The sequence below is a fragment of the Microcaecilia unicolor genome, chromosome 12 (genome assembly GCF_901765095.1).
Source record: "Microcaecilia unicolor chromosome 12, aMicUni1.1, whole genome shotgun sequence".
Taxonomy (NCBI): Eukaryota; Metazoa; Chordata; class Amphibia; order Gymnophiona; family Siphonopidae; genus Microcaecilia; species Microcaecilia unicolor.
In genome coordinates this window covers 6,389,324-6,403,654 of record NC_044042.1, presented here as the reverse complement: position 1 = coordinate 6,403,654, position 14,331 = coordinate 6,389,324, and the positions used below count along the sequence as shown (strand labels likewise).

Here is a 14,331-nt window from a genome sequence, read left to right as displayed (position 1 = left end):
CTCGTTGCAGTTACCATGCACTTGGCTTGCATCATGAGTTGCTCGTAGTAATTCATGCTCGGCTCATAGTACGCAGGATAATAGAAGTTCATTTGCTTGGAGATTGTTTCCAAAGAAAACACCTTCCCCTAACATGCCTTCATATCCACCATTTCTCCGCCAGATAAAAAAAGGATTGAATCTGATCTTCACTGGGTTTAAAATAATAAACTCTAAGGCCAAACACCTTCTCTTCTTACACCCCCCTCAAACATTTCACACACAAAAAAAAAACAAAGTTGATGAAATGTCTCTCTGGAAGAAAATTAACATCACATTCTAATCATAAATGCCATCGTAAGCTTTGTTGTTTTTCTTTCACATCAAAGCTAAACTTCCGGATTCCTAGGAAGAGAAGCCAGTAGGTCAAGTGCGACTCTAGCAGGAATGGACAGGGAATGTCTACAGCCGTTACAGATCCCATCGGGACACTTCCTGTCCTGGTGATGGCTGACCAAAACTTTCAGAAAATGCAAGTTCCAGCTGAAGTTCCTTCTTAAAATAAAACAAATCTAATAAATAACATATTAAAAAAACATCAATTACCCAATATGGATAGAAAGGATGAGAGGCACTTATTATAAATTACATAAAGGACAAAACATGAAAAGAGAAGAACCGAGATTCCTGGGTATGAATAATTTAGAGAATCTGAGTTTATCAATAGAAATCAAACAAAATAAAACATGGAAAAGAAAATAAGATGATACCTTTTTTATTGGACATAACTTAATACATTTCTTGATTAGCTTTCGAAGGTTGCCCTTCTTCGTCAGATCGGAAATAAGCAAATGTGCTAGCTGACAGTGTATATAAGTGAAAACATTCAAGCATTACTATGACAGTCTGACAGGGTGGGAGGATGGGGGTGGGTAGGAGGTATGCATGGGGACATCAAAGCATATCATTGATATTCTAACAGGATGGGTGTGGATAGGTGAGGGGTGGGGTGATCAACAGAGACATACAGCTTTATGGTTTATAATGGGCTAGGAACCCCAGATCCTTGTTAAGTCCTTTCTGTTGGGTGTTAAAATATTCAATCATTCTGACTTCAAAGGTCTTACGTTCTTGTATAGTTTTAAAGTTACCTTTCAGGATTCTCACTGTGAAGTCACTGGTACAGTGTCCTGGTCCTGTAAAATGCTGACCAACAGGCGTGGGAGCCCTACTGGCACCAGTATTGTTCATGTGATGTCTATGTAAATTGAATCTTGTCTTAAGCATCTGGCCTGTTTCTGCAATATAGCATCCTTCGTTACATTTTTTACACTGAATGATATATACCACCTATCCACACCCATCCTGTTAGAATATCAATGATATGCTTTGATGTCCCCATGCATACTTCCTTCCTACCCACCCCCCTCCTCCCACCCTGTCAGACTGTCATAGTAATGCTTGAATGTTTTCACTTATATACACTGTCAGCTAGCACATTTGCTTATTTCCGATCTGAGGAAGAAGGGCAACCTTCGAAAGCTAATCAAGAAATGTATTAAGTTATGTCCAATAAGAAAGGTATCATCTTATTTTCTTTTCCATGTTTTATTTTGCTTGATTTCTATTGATAACCTTAAGAGTGGACTAACATGGCTACCACACTCCTCTACTTGAGAATCTGAGTAAAATGGAAATCATCCACCCTTCTTATATATATATAAAAATAATAATAGTAGTACAAACAAAGAAATTCCAAAATGTTCATGTACGTAATAATCCCTTGGAAATGAAAAGATACACTATTCGAAGAAACTCATGTAGACATCTGCTGGCTGATTGTACACTGTGCAGAGGTGGAAGGGAAGCGAGTGTTGGTCCTGGCTCCCCCACTGCACAGACAGCGTCCGTCCGTCCTGTTTCACTTGGCATCACAGAGCGGAAACAAAGAGTCACGGTCGTTCTGGTGCCCGGGGTGCCTGTGGAAGAGAATCAATAGATCATTTCAGTACCTCCTGAACGGTGGCAGGAGTAGGGATGTAGCAAGTCTCCGCAGCAATCCTTTTCACAAGAGCTACTTCTGCAACACAGTGGCGAAAATAATGGCCTGCGATTCCAATGAAGCCAGTGTAACATGCTGACCGTGTTCAGACTGGTCATGGAAAAGCAGAAAAAGGCAACGGTTCCAGGCTTAAAATGTAGCCTTCGATGGCTAAAATGACATTCAAATTTTGGCCGGGGTGGGAGCAGATTACCGCTTTCCTGGCAATGACATTTTTAAATAGGTCTTCTACTATTCTTTAACCCTTTCTAAACTTCCGCTTTTAGGACCTCATTACCACAATATTTTCCCATGAATACAGAACACCAGGATCCCCTTAGTAAATCTGACCTGTGATTTTATTTATCACTAGTTTTCACATTTTCACATTCTTATTATGATTACAGGATGTCTTTTCTGGACACACTTTTATCTAGTTTTAAAAATAAACCTAAGAAAAACTTTTAAAGCTCCCTTCCAAAGACAATCGGTTTAATAGTCCAGACATTTGTCTGGTCAGTAATTTTCCTGGAACCGAGCGGTAGCTGAACAGGAAAAAAAATCCCAGGGAAGAGCCAACGGGAGATGCAAGAGTGAGGAAAAGAAGGACAGCTAGGCAAACCTCTGGTTCAACCCATCGACTTTATTCTTCAAACATATAACAACTCTACAAGGACTCAACACGGCAACCGTGTTTCGGCTTACATACGGAACTGCACCTGTTATCTTGTTGCACTGCCCTAGTCCCACCCAAAACACATCCAGACCACTCCCCCTTGCCAAATACACATAACATTTATTTATTAGGAGTTTTGGACATGTACATTCTTGGCTTTCTACAGTTAGGATTTAGATGTATATGTGATACACACATCTAAATGCGGGTTTAATGCACATCCAAAACGTGAATAGCATTGCTTATATAAACACGTAAATATTTGCAACGACTAAACTGAAATTCCTATCTTTGATACTCACGGACAAGTATCATCCACCTGAGGCTGAAAAGGAAGGACAGCAAAAGGACAGGTCAAACATTTTGGAAATGGGAAGAGGAGAAAAGAAAATTGTTAAAGTGAAATAGATCTGCCGCTCATCAATATTAACCTGTGAGTCAGTGGCATACCGGGGGGGGGGGGGGGGGGGGGGGGGGGCGGTCCGCCCCGGGTGCACGCCGCTGGGGGGGGGGTTCCGCGTACCTGTTGGCCGAGTCCGCTCGTTCCCTCCCTGCTGCTCCCTCTGTGTGGAACAGGTTACTTCCTGTTCCGGGGCACAGGGAGCAGCAGGGAACGAGCGGACTTGGAGCCAACAGGCGCGCGGCACCCCCCCCCCCCAGCAGGTAAAAATGCACCCGGGGGGGGGGGGGCACATCGGCGATCCGCCCTGGGTGTCAGCCAGCCTGGGAACGCCACTGCTGTGAGTAAACTATAGCAAGTATGTCCTTGTAGAAGACACTCAGCTAGACAAGGGGGATGGGGAAGGCAGACTCACATGTCTTTTGTCCTTTCACTGAAAAATCAAAGGAAATAAACATTTAAACTGAGAATGGCAGATGTCGCTAGCTAGATATTGAAACCTTGCACACTTCTGAAACAGGTAAAACCAGTGCTGTAGCCAGACCTGGTATATTGGGTACGTCAAGAGTTAACTTGGCTGGGCCTTTCCACATTCCCCCCCCCCCCCCCCACCCTGTACATATATAAAAGTTTTTTTTTAACCTTTCCCTCAGCTTCCCCCTCTCTGCATCCAACATCTCCCCCTCTCTTCCCAATCCTTCGCTCATAGACCGGTTTCTGAACCCTCCCCCTCCCTGGTGTACCTCAGAGGCAACCCGGCAATTCATTTTTGCTGCCTGCATGGGCCCAGCAGGCTTCCCTCTGCTCCTGCATCCCACCAGTAAGGAAACAGGAAGTGATGTCAGCAAGGGCAAGACACAGATGCGGAAAGCCTGCCTGGTAGGTGCAGGCAACAAAAATGAATCGCTTCGCCTGCCTCCGAGGCGCACACACTGGGGAGGGGGATCAGAGACAGGGGCAGATACTAGGCCCCTGGCGGAGAGGGAGAGAGGGGAGTTTGGTGCCGCTGATGGGTGGGCCTGTACTAGCTATGCCACCAGGTAAAACAAGCAGGACAAAGACAGGAGTTCAGGAAGAAAAGAATGTGATGAAAGGAAGAGGAAACAGAGGGCGGGATGAGGGACGGGATTATACATTGAAGGAGATAACTCTCTGCTGAATGGAGAACAGAAGAACCTGCCACACGCTGGACCTAAAACCATGTATGCGTGAAGCCCTAGCTCTGGGACATTTTCTGAGGTTCTTATTCATCATCTGCCTTGACTGATAAAGGAGATAAATTTTCTGCCACACGGGTATCACTTCACCTAGACTTCACATTACGGTACTGCTTTGTAGAAAACTTTATTCTATAGATAGGATTTGGGATAAACTATGATCATAGTTTACTTTGGCTGCAACTAGGAAGCTAGCCGACCTTCAGCTTAATATATTCCCAGCCTGACAGGGAATTTCCTGCCTCCTCTGCAAGGGAACTTTGAAAAATATTTGCCAATTGCATTGCCCGCTGCAGACACAAATATAAAAATATCACACACAGTCGAGGGCACGACTTGAATATTTTGCAACTATCACAGAGTTGCAGTTTTGAGTCACTGCAGCTTTTACTAGGGATCTTGGCTATCCACAGCTGAACAAATGAAAACACCTCAAGTCAATCCTTTGCAGGTAAGAACAGTCAGGTGTGTTAGTTCCAAGTCTGCCCAACAAGATAAACTCACATGTGCTACTTTTTGTGTATACCTTACCTTGATTTGTACCTGTCCTTTTCCGGGCACAGACCGTGTAAGTCTGCCCAGCACCATCTCCGCCTCCCGCCACCGGCTCTGCCACCCGGATCCTAAGGAGCCGAGATTGGGTGGCAGAGCCGGTGGCGGGAGGCGGAGATGGTGCTGGGCAGACTTATACGGTCTGTGCCAGAACCGGTGGTGGGAGGCGGGACTGGTGGTTGGGAGGCGGGGATAGTGCTGGGCAGACTTATACGGTCTGTGCCAGAACCGGTGGTGGGAGGCGGGGCTGGTGGTTGGGAGGCGGGGATAGTTCTGGGCAGACTTATACGGTCTGTGCCCGGAAAAGGACAGGTACAAATCAAGGTAAAGTATACACAAAAAGTAGCACATGTGAGTTTATCTTGTTGGGCAGACTGGATGGACCGTGCAGGTCTTTTTCTGCCGTCATCTACTATGTTACTATATATAAGCTGGAAAGAATCACACTGCAATGCAATAGGCCTTTTTACTAAGCCGTGTAGGCGTCTACATGCCCATCAGTTTCGAATTACTGCCTGGCTACCGTGTGGCCCGGGTGGTAATTTCATTTTATACACGAATCCACTACACGCACCGGAAAATATTTTTTATTTTCTGGCGCGCGGGCAGTAATCGGCTTTATACGCGCGTAGACCAGGGGCGTAGCCAGACCTCGGTGGGAGGGGGGGCCAGAGCCCGAGGTGGGGGGGCAGTTTAGCCCCTTCCCCCCCGCCGTTGACCCCCCCCCCGCCGCCGCAACTGCAAACCCGCCAAAGAGTTTTCTTCAGCGCCGGTCGACTCCGGTGCCTTCGTTGTGGGATCATCTGTTTCTGATGCCTTACGTCCTGCACGGGGCTACATGCACGGGTGCAGGACATAAGGCGTCAGAAACAGATGATCCCACAATGAAGGCGCCAGAGTTGACCGGCGCTGAAGAAAACTCTTTGGCTGGCGGGGATTGGGGACCCCTGCCAGCAAACAAGGTACCTGATGCGGCGGCAGGGAGGGGGGTGGCGTCAAATGTAGAGGGGGCCAGGGTGTAATCTGTGGGGGCCCATGCCCCCACATAGCTACGCCCCTGGCATAGACCATTACCGCCCAGTTAATGCGTGAGACCTTACTGCCAAGTCAATGGGTGGCGGTAAGGTCTCAGACCCAAAATGGATGCACACCAATTTTCATTTCGACGCACGTCCATTTTCGGCCAAAAATAAAAAAGGCATTTTTTACAGGTGCGCTGAAAAAATGGATCTGAGCATGTTCAAAACACACGTCTACACTAGTGCAGGCCATTTTTCAGTGCTCCTTAGTAAAAGGACCCCCTAGGTGTCTTAAATCATTCCCTGCTCAGGACCGCTCTCAAGGGGTCTTTTACAAAAGCAGGCTAGCGATTTTAACGCGCGCTAAACACTAGAGACGCCCATAGGAATATACGGACGTCTCTAGCATTTAGCGCAAGCTTATTTTTAGAACACGCTAAAAACGCTAGCGCACCTTTGCAAAAGGACCCCTCAGATTCCACCACATACCAAGGCTACAGGACGGAATCAGCTCCCCATTGGAAAAGTTTAAAATCAATTTGCAATCAAAACAATGAAGTGATGAGAGATGTGCATTTCAAAGACAAATACAGTGATTTAAATTTTACAGAGGAAATAAACAAGGCATTTGCCCTTATTTTTAAATCCTTTGCATGTGAATGAGACAGTACTGATTAGGAAGAAAAGGGACGTGATTAGATAGAAGCGGAGGAGGGATGGTTATACCGAGTGAACACTGACTTGTGTCGATGGTTGATCAGCCCCGTCTGGAGCATCCCGGATTTGGACAGACCCTACCGGATTGAGAGGCCTGCTCCCAACACTGTAATTTCGCGGGCGCTTTACCGTATCCGGACTGGCCAGAGGTGTGAAGCTGTTTCTTCTCATCCTCATGGGGGTTAGGTTCTTTTGAAGGATGTGCTAATTAAAACCAGGACATTAAGGGAAAAAAAAATAAACAAAAAAAGTCTATTGAAAGTGGAAACAAAACCTCCCCAAAATTAAACATTTGTATAATTAATTGCCAAGAATAAAGATTCCCAATTATGGTGTAGAACAATATTTTGAAAATGGAAAAATCCTTCTTGCCCCTTAGGAAATCTATTTAAAATTCTTTACATATGCTCTGTGCTCCTTCCTTGCCCCTCTATCTGCATGGTGCACTTTGGAATTTAATATCTTCAAGTTACATTCACGAAACACCAGAATAACTCTGTGGTCTAATGCAGTGGTCTGTACTATTGATACATGCTCAGATCCCAACAAGGTCAATTTGGCAATTTCCCCATTGCATCACAACAGACGGAGGGGCAAGATCTCATTAAAGCAAAGAGAAAGTGAGAGCTGCAGTGTTAACATTAAAGGCCCCGATGCACAAAGGCAGCTGTAAAATACGGCTGACTCGCTAAAATTTAGTGAATCGCTAACAGCCAGTGATGCACAAAGCAGATTGCATGCAAATGAGCTGCATGGATCCCCCTTTCTGAATCCTCGCTGTTTGCGACTTCGAGCTGTCAAATCCATTTGACAGCTCTGATGCACTGGACCGCCACTGTTACCCCGGTGGTCCAGTGGACCCTGACCCCCCCCTCCCCAATGACCCAGAACCTTTTAAAAACTTTTCCCTGGTGGTCCAGTGGACCAAACCCCTTCCCCTGCGCAGGCACACACCCCTCGCTCACCAGACCCAAACCCTCCACCCCTCCCTGTACCTTACAACAAGGTGGAGGCAGGAGGGCAAGAGCAACGGCTCCCCCCTCCTGCCTCGGGCCTACCCGGAACAAAATGGCAGCACCCAGGCCCTGCTCAGTGCATTCTGGGATGCACTGGGCAGGGCTAAACACCATATAAGGAGGGAGGAGCCGTTGCTCCTGCCCTCCTGCCTCCACCTCGTTGTAAGGTACAGGGAGGGGTGGGGGTCAGGCGTGGGAAGGAGGGAGTATGGTCCACTAGACCACCATGGAATTATTTTTTTAACCTCATGGGATGGGGGGTGGGGCCGCCGGGAGGTGAGAGGTAGGAAGCAGCTGTTATAGCTTCCTGCCTGTGCTTCTCTCCTCTCCGACAGCTCCAGAGCAGCCGTAAAATTTTCTCGTTACATTAGGCCTGCTCTGGAGCTGTGCATCCCGTGGAATACACATTTGATTACGAATGAGCTCATTAGTAATGAGCTCACTGTAATACATAAGTACATAAGTAGTGCCATACTGGGAAAGACCAAAGGTCCATCTAGCCCAGCATCCTGTCACCGACAGTGGCCAATCCAGGTCAAGGGCACCTGGCACGCTCCCCAAACGTAAAAACATTCCAGACAAGTTATACCTAAAAATGCGGAATTTTTCCAAGTCCATTTAATAGCGGTCTATGGACTTGTCCTTTAGGAATCTATCTAACCCCTTTTTAAACTCCGTCAAGCTAACCGCCCGTACCACGTTCTCCGGCAACGAATTCCAGAGTCTAATTACACGTTGGGTGAAGAAAAATTTTCTCCGATTCGTTTTAAATTTACCACACTGTAGCTTCAACTCATGCCCTCTAGTCCTAGTATTTTTGGATAGCGTGAACAGTCACTTCACATCCACCCGACATTTGCATAGGGTTCTCGGTGGCTGCTAATGGCACACGTTAGAGCCACGGAAAACCCTTTGTGCATTCCTAGCTACCTAAACGTTTGCTTTAGACTGGCTAGAACCAGTCTAAAGCAAACGTTAATAGCAAGGTAAAGCTTTGTGCATCTGGCCCTAAATGTGAAAGAGAAATCTCCAGTTGCTTAGAGCACTAGGTTGCCACATGCAGGCAGCATTCAGAACAAAAGCGTCATATTTTCTAGAATGTTCCCTGTGACTTCATTGGGTGTCCTCTGTGTATCTGTTGATTTCCTGATCTCTTTTCATTTCCCCCTGCACTTAGCTACTTTGTAAAGAACAACCACAAAGTTTTTTTTGCCAATGAGAAAATCAGGAAGGCATTTGCTCATTGTTTCATCTCTCTTTATTCACCTTCCTTCCTCTCCTGCTAAAAAAACAAACTTGTTATTCCGCCCTGTGCTAATTTACAGTCTCCTGTTCTCAAGAGAGCAAGGACACACCAGCCGCTTGTCTAAATCTTCTTGAGACTGCAGGACACTATGGAAGAAGCCTTTTATGTGGAGGTGAGGCCACCAGCCTGCTACGCGGAGGGGGGGGGGGGGGGGGGGGGGTTAAACTGGCAGCTCAGACAAGGTCTGGCCATGATCCTTGAACATTCATCTCGCAGCACAGAATCAAAATGAAACAACTTGCTGAAGATGGCAAAAGGCCACAAAAAGAAGCTGAGTTAACGCCCTTGTGAAAAAAAGCAAAAGCAGAACAATGAAAATGAGGCAAAGGTAGAGCTTTTCATGGATAGTGATATATTAGATAATGACGTATTTATAGCTGTTTGTCTCCTAATTAGCAGGTCAGCACACAGAAGGATCCAGTGCGTCTGTGGAATGCATTCATAATATGGATGTTGATTAAATGATAGATTTTGTATTGTTATGCATTATATGTAACATACAGTTCAGTTCTACAGTCCCATTTTATTTTATACACTGCAAATAAAAGTAATTATCTAAGCGGTTTACATTCAATCATAATTGAGTAGAAAGGGGGAGCTGTATGTTTTCTTTTATTGTTACACACTGGAAACAGCGAAGATGACTTGAAAATAAGTCTCTCTTGACAACGCTCAAAATATCCAAGTTTTATTGTGTCACTGTAAAGACTCAAGATGGCCATGTTTCATCCCACTGGACTGCCTCAGGAGTCTGTACAACCAAAGTCAAATCATAAATGTATACAGTATCAACAATTAAAACATTAAAAACAAAAAATTTAATACAAATAGTAATAAAAATGTCATAAAAAATATATAGAATGAAAGCGAAAACTGAAAAAAATCAGTAAAAAATGTATCCATATAGTGGATCTATAAAATAAGTTTAGCTTGGATATTTTAAGCATTGTCAAGAGACTTATTTTTGAGTCATCTTCGCTGTTTCAAGTGTACGAAGACTAGTGTTCTTTTGTTGTTATCCACCAAGGATTGTAGATTATGTGGAATATGAATTTAAAAAAAAAAAAAAATAAAATCTAAATAAAAGCAGAATAACGCTCGTCTATTTCATCGTATATCCCATACTGCCAAATCTTTAACCGACCCCATTGTTGCTCTATCGATAGACGCAGAAAAAGCATTTGATCGGGTTGAACGGTGCTATCTTTTTCAGATTCTTAAACGGTTTGATACACCTGAGTCCTTTATTAGAAAAGATCAGTGTCCTCTATTCCAATCCAGCTGCTTGTATTCTAGCAAATAATTCTCTTTCCGCTCCAGTCTCTCTTAAAAGAGGTACCCGCCAAGGTTGTCCCCTTTCCCCTTTACTTGCTATTCGTACCGCCCCCATACTGGGGTAAAAATAGGCTCACTAGAAACTAAAGTTTCAGCTTACGCTGACGACATTATGCTTTTCTTATCTCATCCCGAATTAGCCTTAGTTCATTTCTTTGGCTTAGTTGAAATTTGCACTCATTTCTCTGGCTATAAAATTAATGTCCAAAAAACTGAAGTTTTACAATTAAATATCCAAACTACCCTGGATTTAGTGGCTCCCTTTGGTTTAGTATGGTCATATCTCGGGCTAGACCTATTGCTCTCTATAGATCAAACCATCGAAGTCAACAGTAAAAAAATCACTGTGTCAATTCAGGCTCTTCTCAAATCATGGTCCCCATTGCATCTTTCTTGGTGGGGTCGTTTAGATACCATCAAGATGATGATCGCTTCCAAAATTAATTTTATTCTAAGTATGATTCCCATTATGTTTCCCTTTCAATTTTATAAGCAACTAGATAAGACTTTATCCCAATTATTAAGGGCTGGTAAACCACCAAAATTTGCTCTCAACACACTTAAAAATTCCAAAGATAACACGGGGCTTTCTTTTCCTGATTTTTCCACCTACCATAAATCTTTTATTCCACAACAAGCCTCTGATTGGATATTGCCCAATAATGATTACATACGTACTTGGCTCCTTCTTGGAGAGAAATATGAGCCCGTATTAACTTGAAAATTTAAAAGCTGATAGTCTAATTCTTTCATCTTCTGCATGTCTTTCATATCTTAATACCCTCATGGACATTCCAACTGACACAACTATGTCTGCTCTTCTCTGGGGAAATCCTAAACTTCAAATTAACCACAAGTCTATTGTCTGGAAAGAATGGTATTCCAAAGGTATCTGGTCTTTTGAGCATGTTATTGAAGGTAATAAAGTGAAATCATTTGAGTCTCTACATCACTGTTGTCATCTGTCTCCTAGTCAACGCTTTAGATGGTTACAGTTAAAACATTGTTGGGCATTTACTCTCTTCTTCACAACCATCATTAGTCTCCTTTGTATCAAGGTCATCTGACCTCTCAATTTTATACATTTTTAATTGACCATACCTTTTTGGAAAAAGCATCCCTCCGCTGTTTGTGGGAAGTGGACCTACAGCAAAATCTATCTACTCGACACTGGTCAGCCTTCTGGACCAAAATTGGTTTGACCAGTCTCTTCTGCAAGCACTCTCCAATCTCTCTACTTTCTGTGCCATAAGACTCTCTGGACTCCTCAATGTCTACATGTTGCTGGCCTTTCTCGTCCAGAAGTAGCAATGATAAATTGTAATGGTCTTTAAAAAGACCGTTGATTTAAAATTTTTGTAGGATCGCGAGTAAGGCACTGTAGTAAGCAGTATAAAAAAGCCTTACTCGCGATCTTGCAATATTTTTCAATCAATGGGCTTTTTAAAGGCCATTACAATTTATGGTTGCTACTTCTAGACGTTCATCAAATATACAGACTCCTGATGTAGGCCTTTCGGCCGAAACACAACGTTGTGTTGAGTCATTTCGTGTTCCAATAAACCTTCATTCACTGAATTACTACTGTGGTCCTGTCTTTGGATATCCTGGTTCTTATTCCCACTTTCCTCTCATTTTGAGCTTCTCCGTGGGACCTCTTGAGTTCTCCACGTACCTGGATTCTCTTCGGGCTGGCCTTTCTCAACATAATAAATGTTGGCCATGCAACAGTCATTCAGGCATATAATTTTCAACTGCAACTTAACTCACCAATATTGGAATCAATTGGTCTCTCCACACCTATAGATCTTAAGCTAATTATTTTTGGTTCCCTATCACTTGAAGATTCCCTGGATGATAACCAGTCTAAACTTTTCAACGTCCTAATGACGTTAGCTCTCAAACTGGTTTTAAAGAACTGGAAAGATAATACCAAACTAAATGTTCATTTTTGGTGGCACTCTGTGCTACAAACACACCAATTTGAGCTTTCGCTTGCCAGTAAGCTTAAATCTCTACTGCACACTCATAAGGTCTGGTTGGCCCTTGAACAACTTCGGATACTGGTTCTTAAATATTGCTTTCCCTCCTTTCTCACCGTTGTCCTGCAGTAACCGTTTCATCATCCTTATTCACTATGTTTTCTCCTCCCCCTTTTATTTCTTGTGTAAGGAGGTTGGAGGGTCTAAGCAGCTCAGGAGGAGGTATGGGGCTAGACTACATTCCCCACAAGGCCCTGAGAGAAGGGATCGGGGTGGTAGGTCCCAAAACCCGGTATGGCCCCCACGTGGAAGGGAGGGGGAAAAGGACGAGAGAGCAGCTGCGATGGCAGGCGAGGGCCAGAAGGGGGAGCAGGGATGACAAAGCTCAATACCCGTGGGTTAGAAATCAGTACAAGATTCCTTCCACCTGGGAGGGGGAAGAGGTCTCCAACCAACAGCCTAGCAGAGAGGCAGAGTTAATGGAGTGTTTGGAGGAAGGGAAGGCTGGAGAGACCAACACACCAGGTTTGGAGGAACCAGTGGACATGGACTGTAATTGTACTTTGAGGGCAGAGTTGCAGGGACTGAAGGCGGTGGGTGGTCACAGGAGTCAATTAGCTGTGTTGTGGGCGGTGTACTGCCATTCTGCAACCACCCAAGCGGAAAGACTTTTAAAACTGAAACCCAGGCTGTTGAACTGGGGGGAGAACTTGGATTTAAAGGGAAGGTTTTTTTTCTTGTTGCTTTATTTTGGAAACTGAATGGGACTTTAACCCCTTGAACTGAGATTTTGTGGAGGAGGGGAAATAACTTGTTTGGAACTAAAAGCTGTGTTGTCTGGAAGGACTTTGTTTGTGGACTGCTAAAGGGAGCCTACCACCCCTGAAGGTTTGCTACCAGGATTACAGGTATTACACTATGTATTTATTTTATTTATTTGTAGCATTTGTATCCCACATTTTCCCACCAATTTGCAGGCTCAATGTGGCTTACAGTTGCCGTAATGGCGGTTGCCATTTCCGGGTAACAGAATACAAGTGGTGTTGCGTTAAGGTGCTTATTTATCAACCTACTTATTTTCTTTAAACATTTCAATTTAAGTTCTCTCTGAATTAATTACAACTGCTTTACCACTGATAACTTACCATTGATTACTGTTACATATTCAATGACACTGGATTGAATGTACTTCTGTCATGTTGTTGTTGTATTTTTATCTATGTTTTACTGCATTTTGTTATTGAAAACTTCAATAAAATGTATTAAAAATAAAATAAATAAAAGCAGAGGATATTCCGTGTATGCAGTGACCCAACAATCCAGAGCTTCTATCTGGCGTTTTAAGGTTGCACATAGACTCACCAAGATTGCCATTACTGAACAGCGGAAAAAGCTGCAGAGAGGTGAGAGCCTGGCACCAGATAACACGTACCGCTGAAATGAATGATTTCAGCAGTTCATGTTACGCTTGCAACCGTCTGCTGAAGTTTTGAAATGGCTTTCAGGTCTGCTATCTACAAAGCGTCATATCTCCTGGCAGAGGACACTTACAGGCGGTTTGTCCCGATGCGTATTCACTGCTTCCACGTTCAAGTGAATCATTTCGACTTTACATCCTTAACCAAATGGGAAAAAAAACAGACCACAGAGCAGTTGTTACACATCTGTTTGATAAGTTTTATTTAAAAAGTTTAAAATGCAAGTTTTTAAGGCAGATATTTATTAAAAAGAAGTAATGATGGGTCTTAGGGATTGGGCAGTTTTCAGGGCCACATAAACAAGAAGCTTTCACAAAACTGTCCAAATGGTACCATATTGTGCAACACTTTAACCCACCATAGGAGGCGACATTCCTGGAGGTGCCGTTTGGAACGATGTGCGTGCACTGGAGTTTTTCAAAATTATGCCTGTATCTTAGTACTGGAAAACTATCTGCTTAAGTCAGTAGGCGTAAGTGTGTGTTAGGACTTTTCTTAGGATACTACTGAAAATGAAAAGGACGTGTCTAGTTTTACTTTGAAAATCTGGCAAAGTTCACAGAATGAAACATACATATGCTTTTCACTCATGCGAGCAATTACAAAATAATCT

The 14,331-nt window shown here is 43.8% G+C and overlaps 1 protein-coding gene across 1 annotated transcript in view; it reads right to left on the bottom strand.

The window, feature by feature from the left end:
* Positions 1–1,660: 1,660 nt before the first annotated feature.
* LOC115481516 (6-phosphofructo-2-kinase/fructose-2,6-bisphosphatase 2-like) overlaps positions 1,661–14,331 on the bottom strand; it is a 39,925-nt gene continuing 27,254 nt past the window's right edge. The window contains exons 14-17 of the mRNA XM_030220712.1: positions 13,792–13,856; positions 6,626–6,805; positions 2,999–3,021; positions 1,661–1,958 (exon numbers count right to left, since the gene is read on the bottom strand). Coding sequence (XP_030076572.1) covers positions 1,901–1,958; positions 2,999–3,021; positions 6,626–6,805; positions 13,792–13,856 — 326 coding nt within the window. The 3' untranslated portion in view covers positions 1,661–1,900. The remainder of the gene's footprint in view (positions 1,959–2,998; positions 3,022–6,625; positions 6,806–13,791; positions 13,857–14,331) is intronic.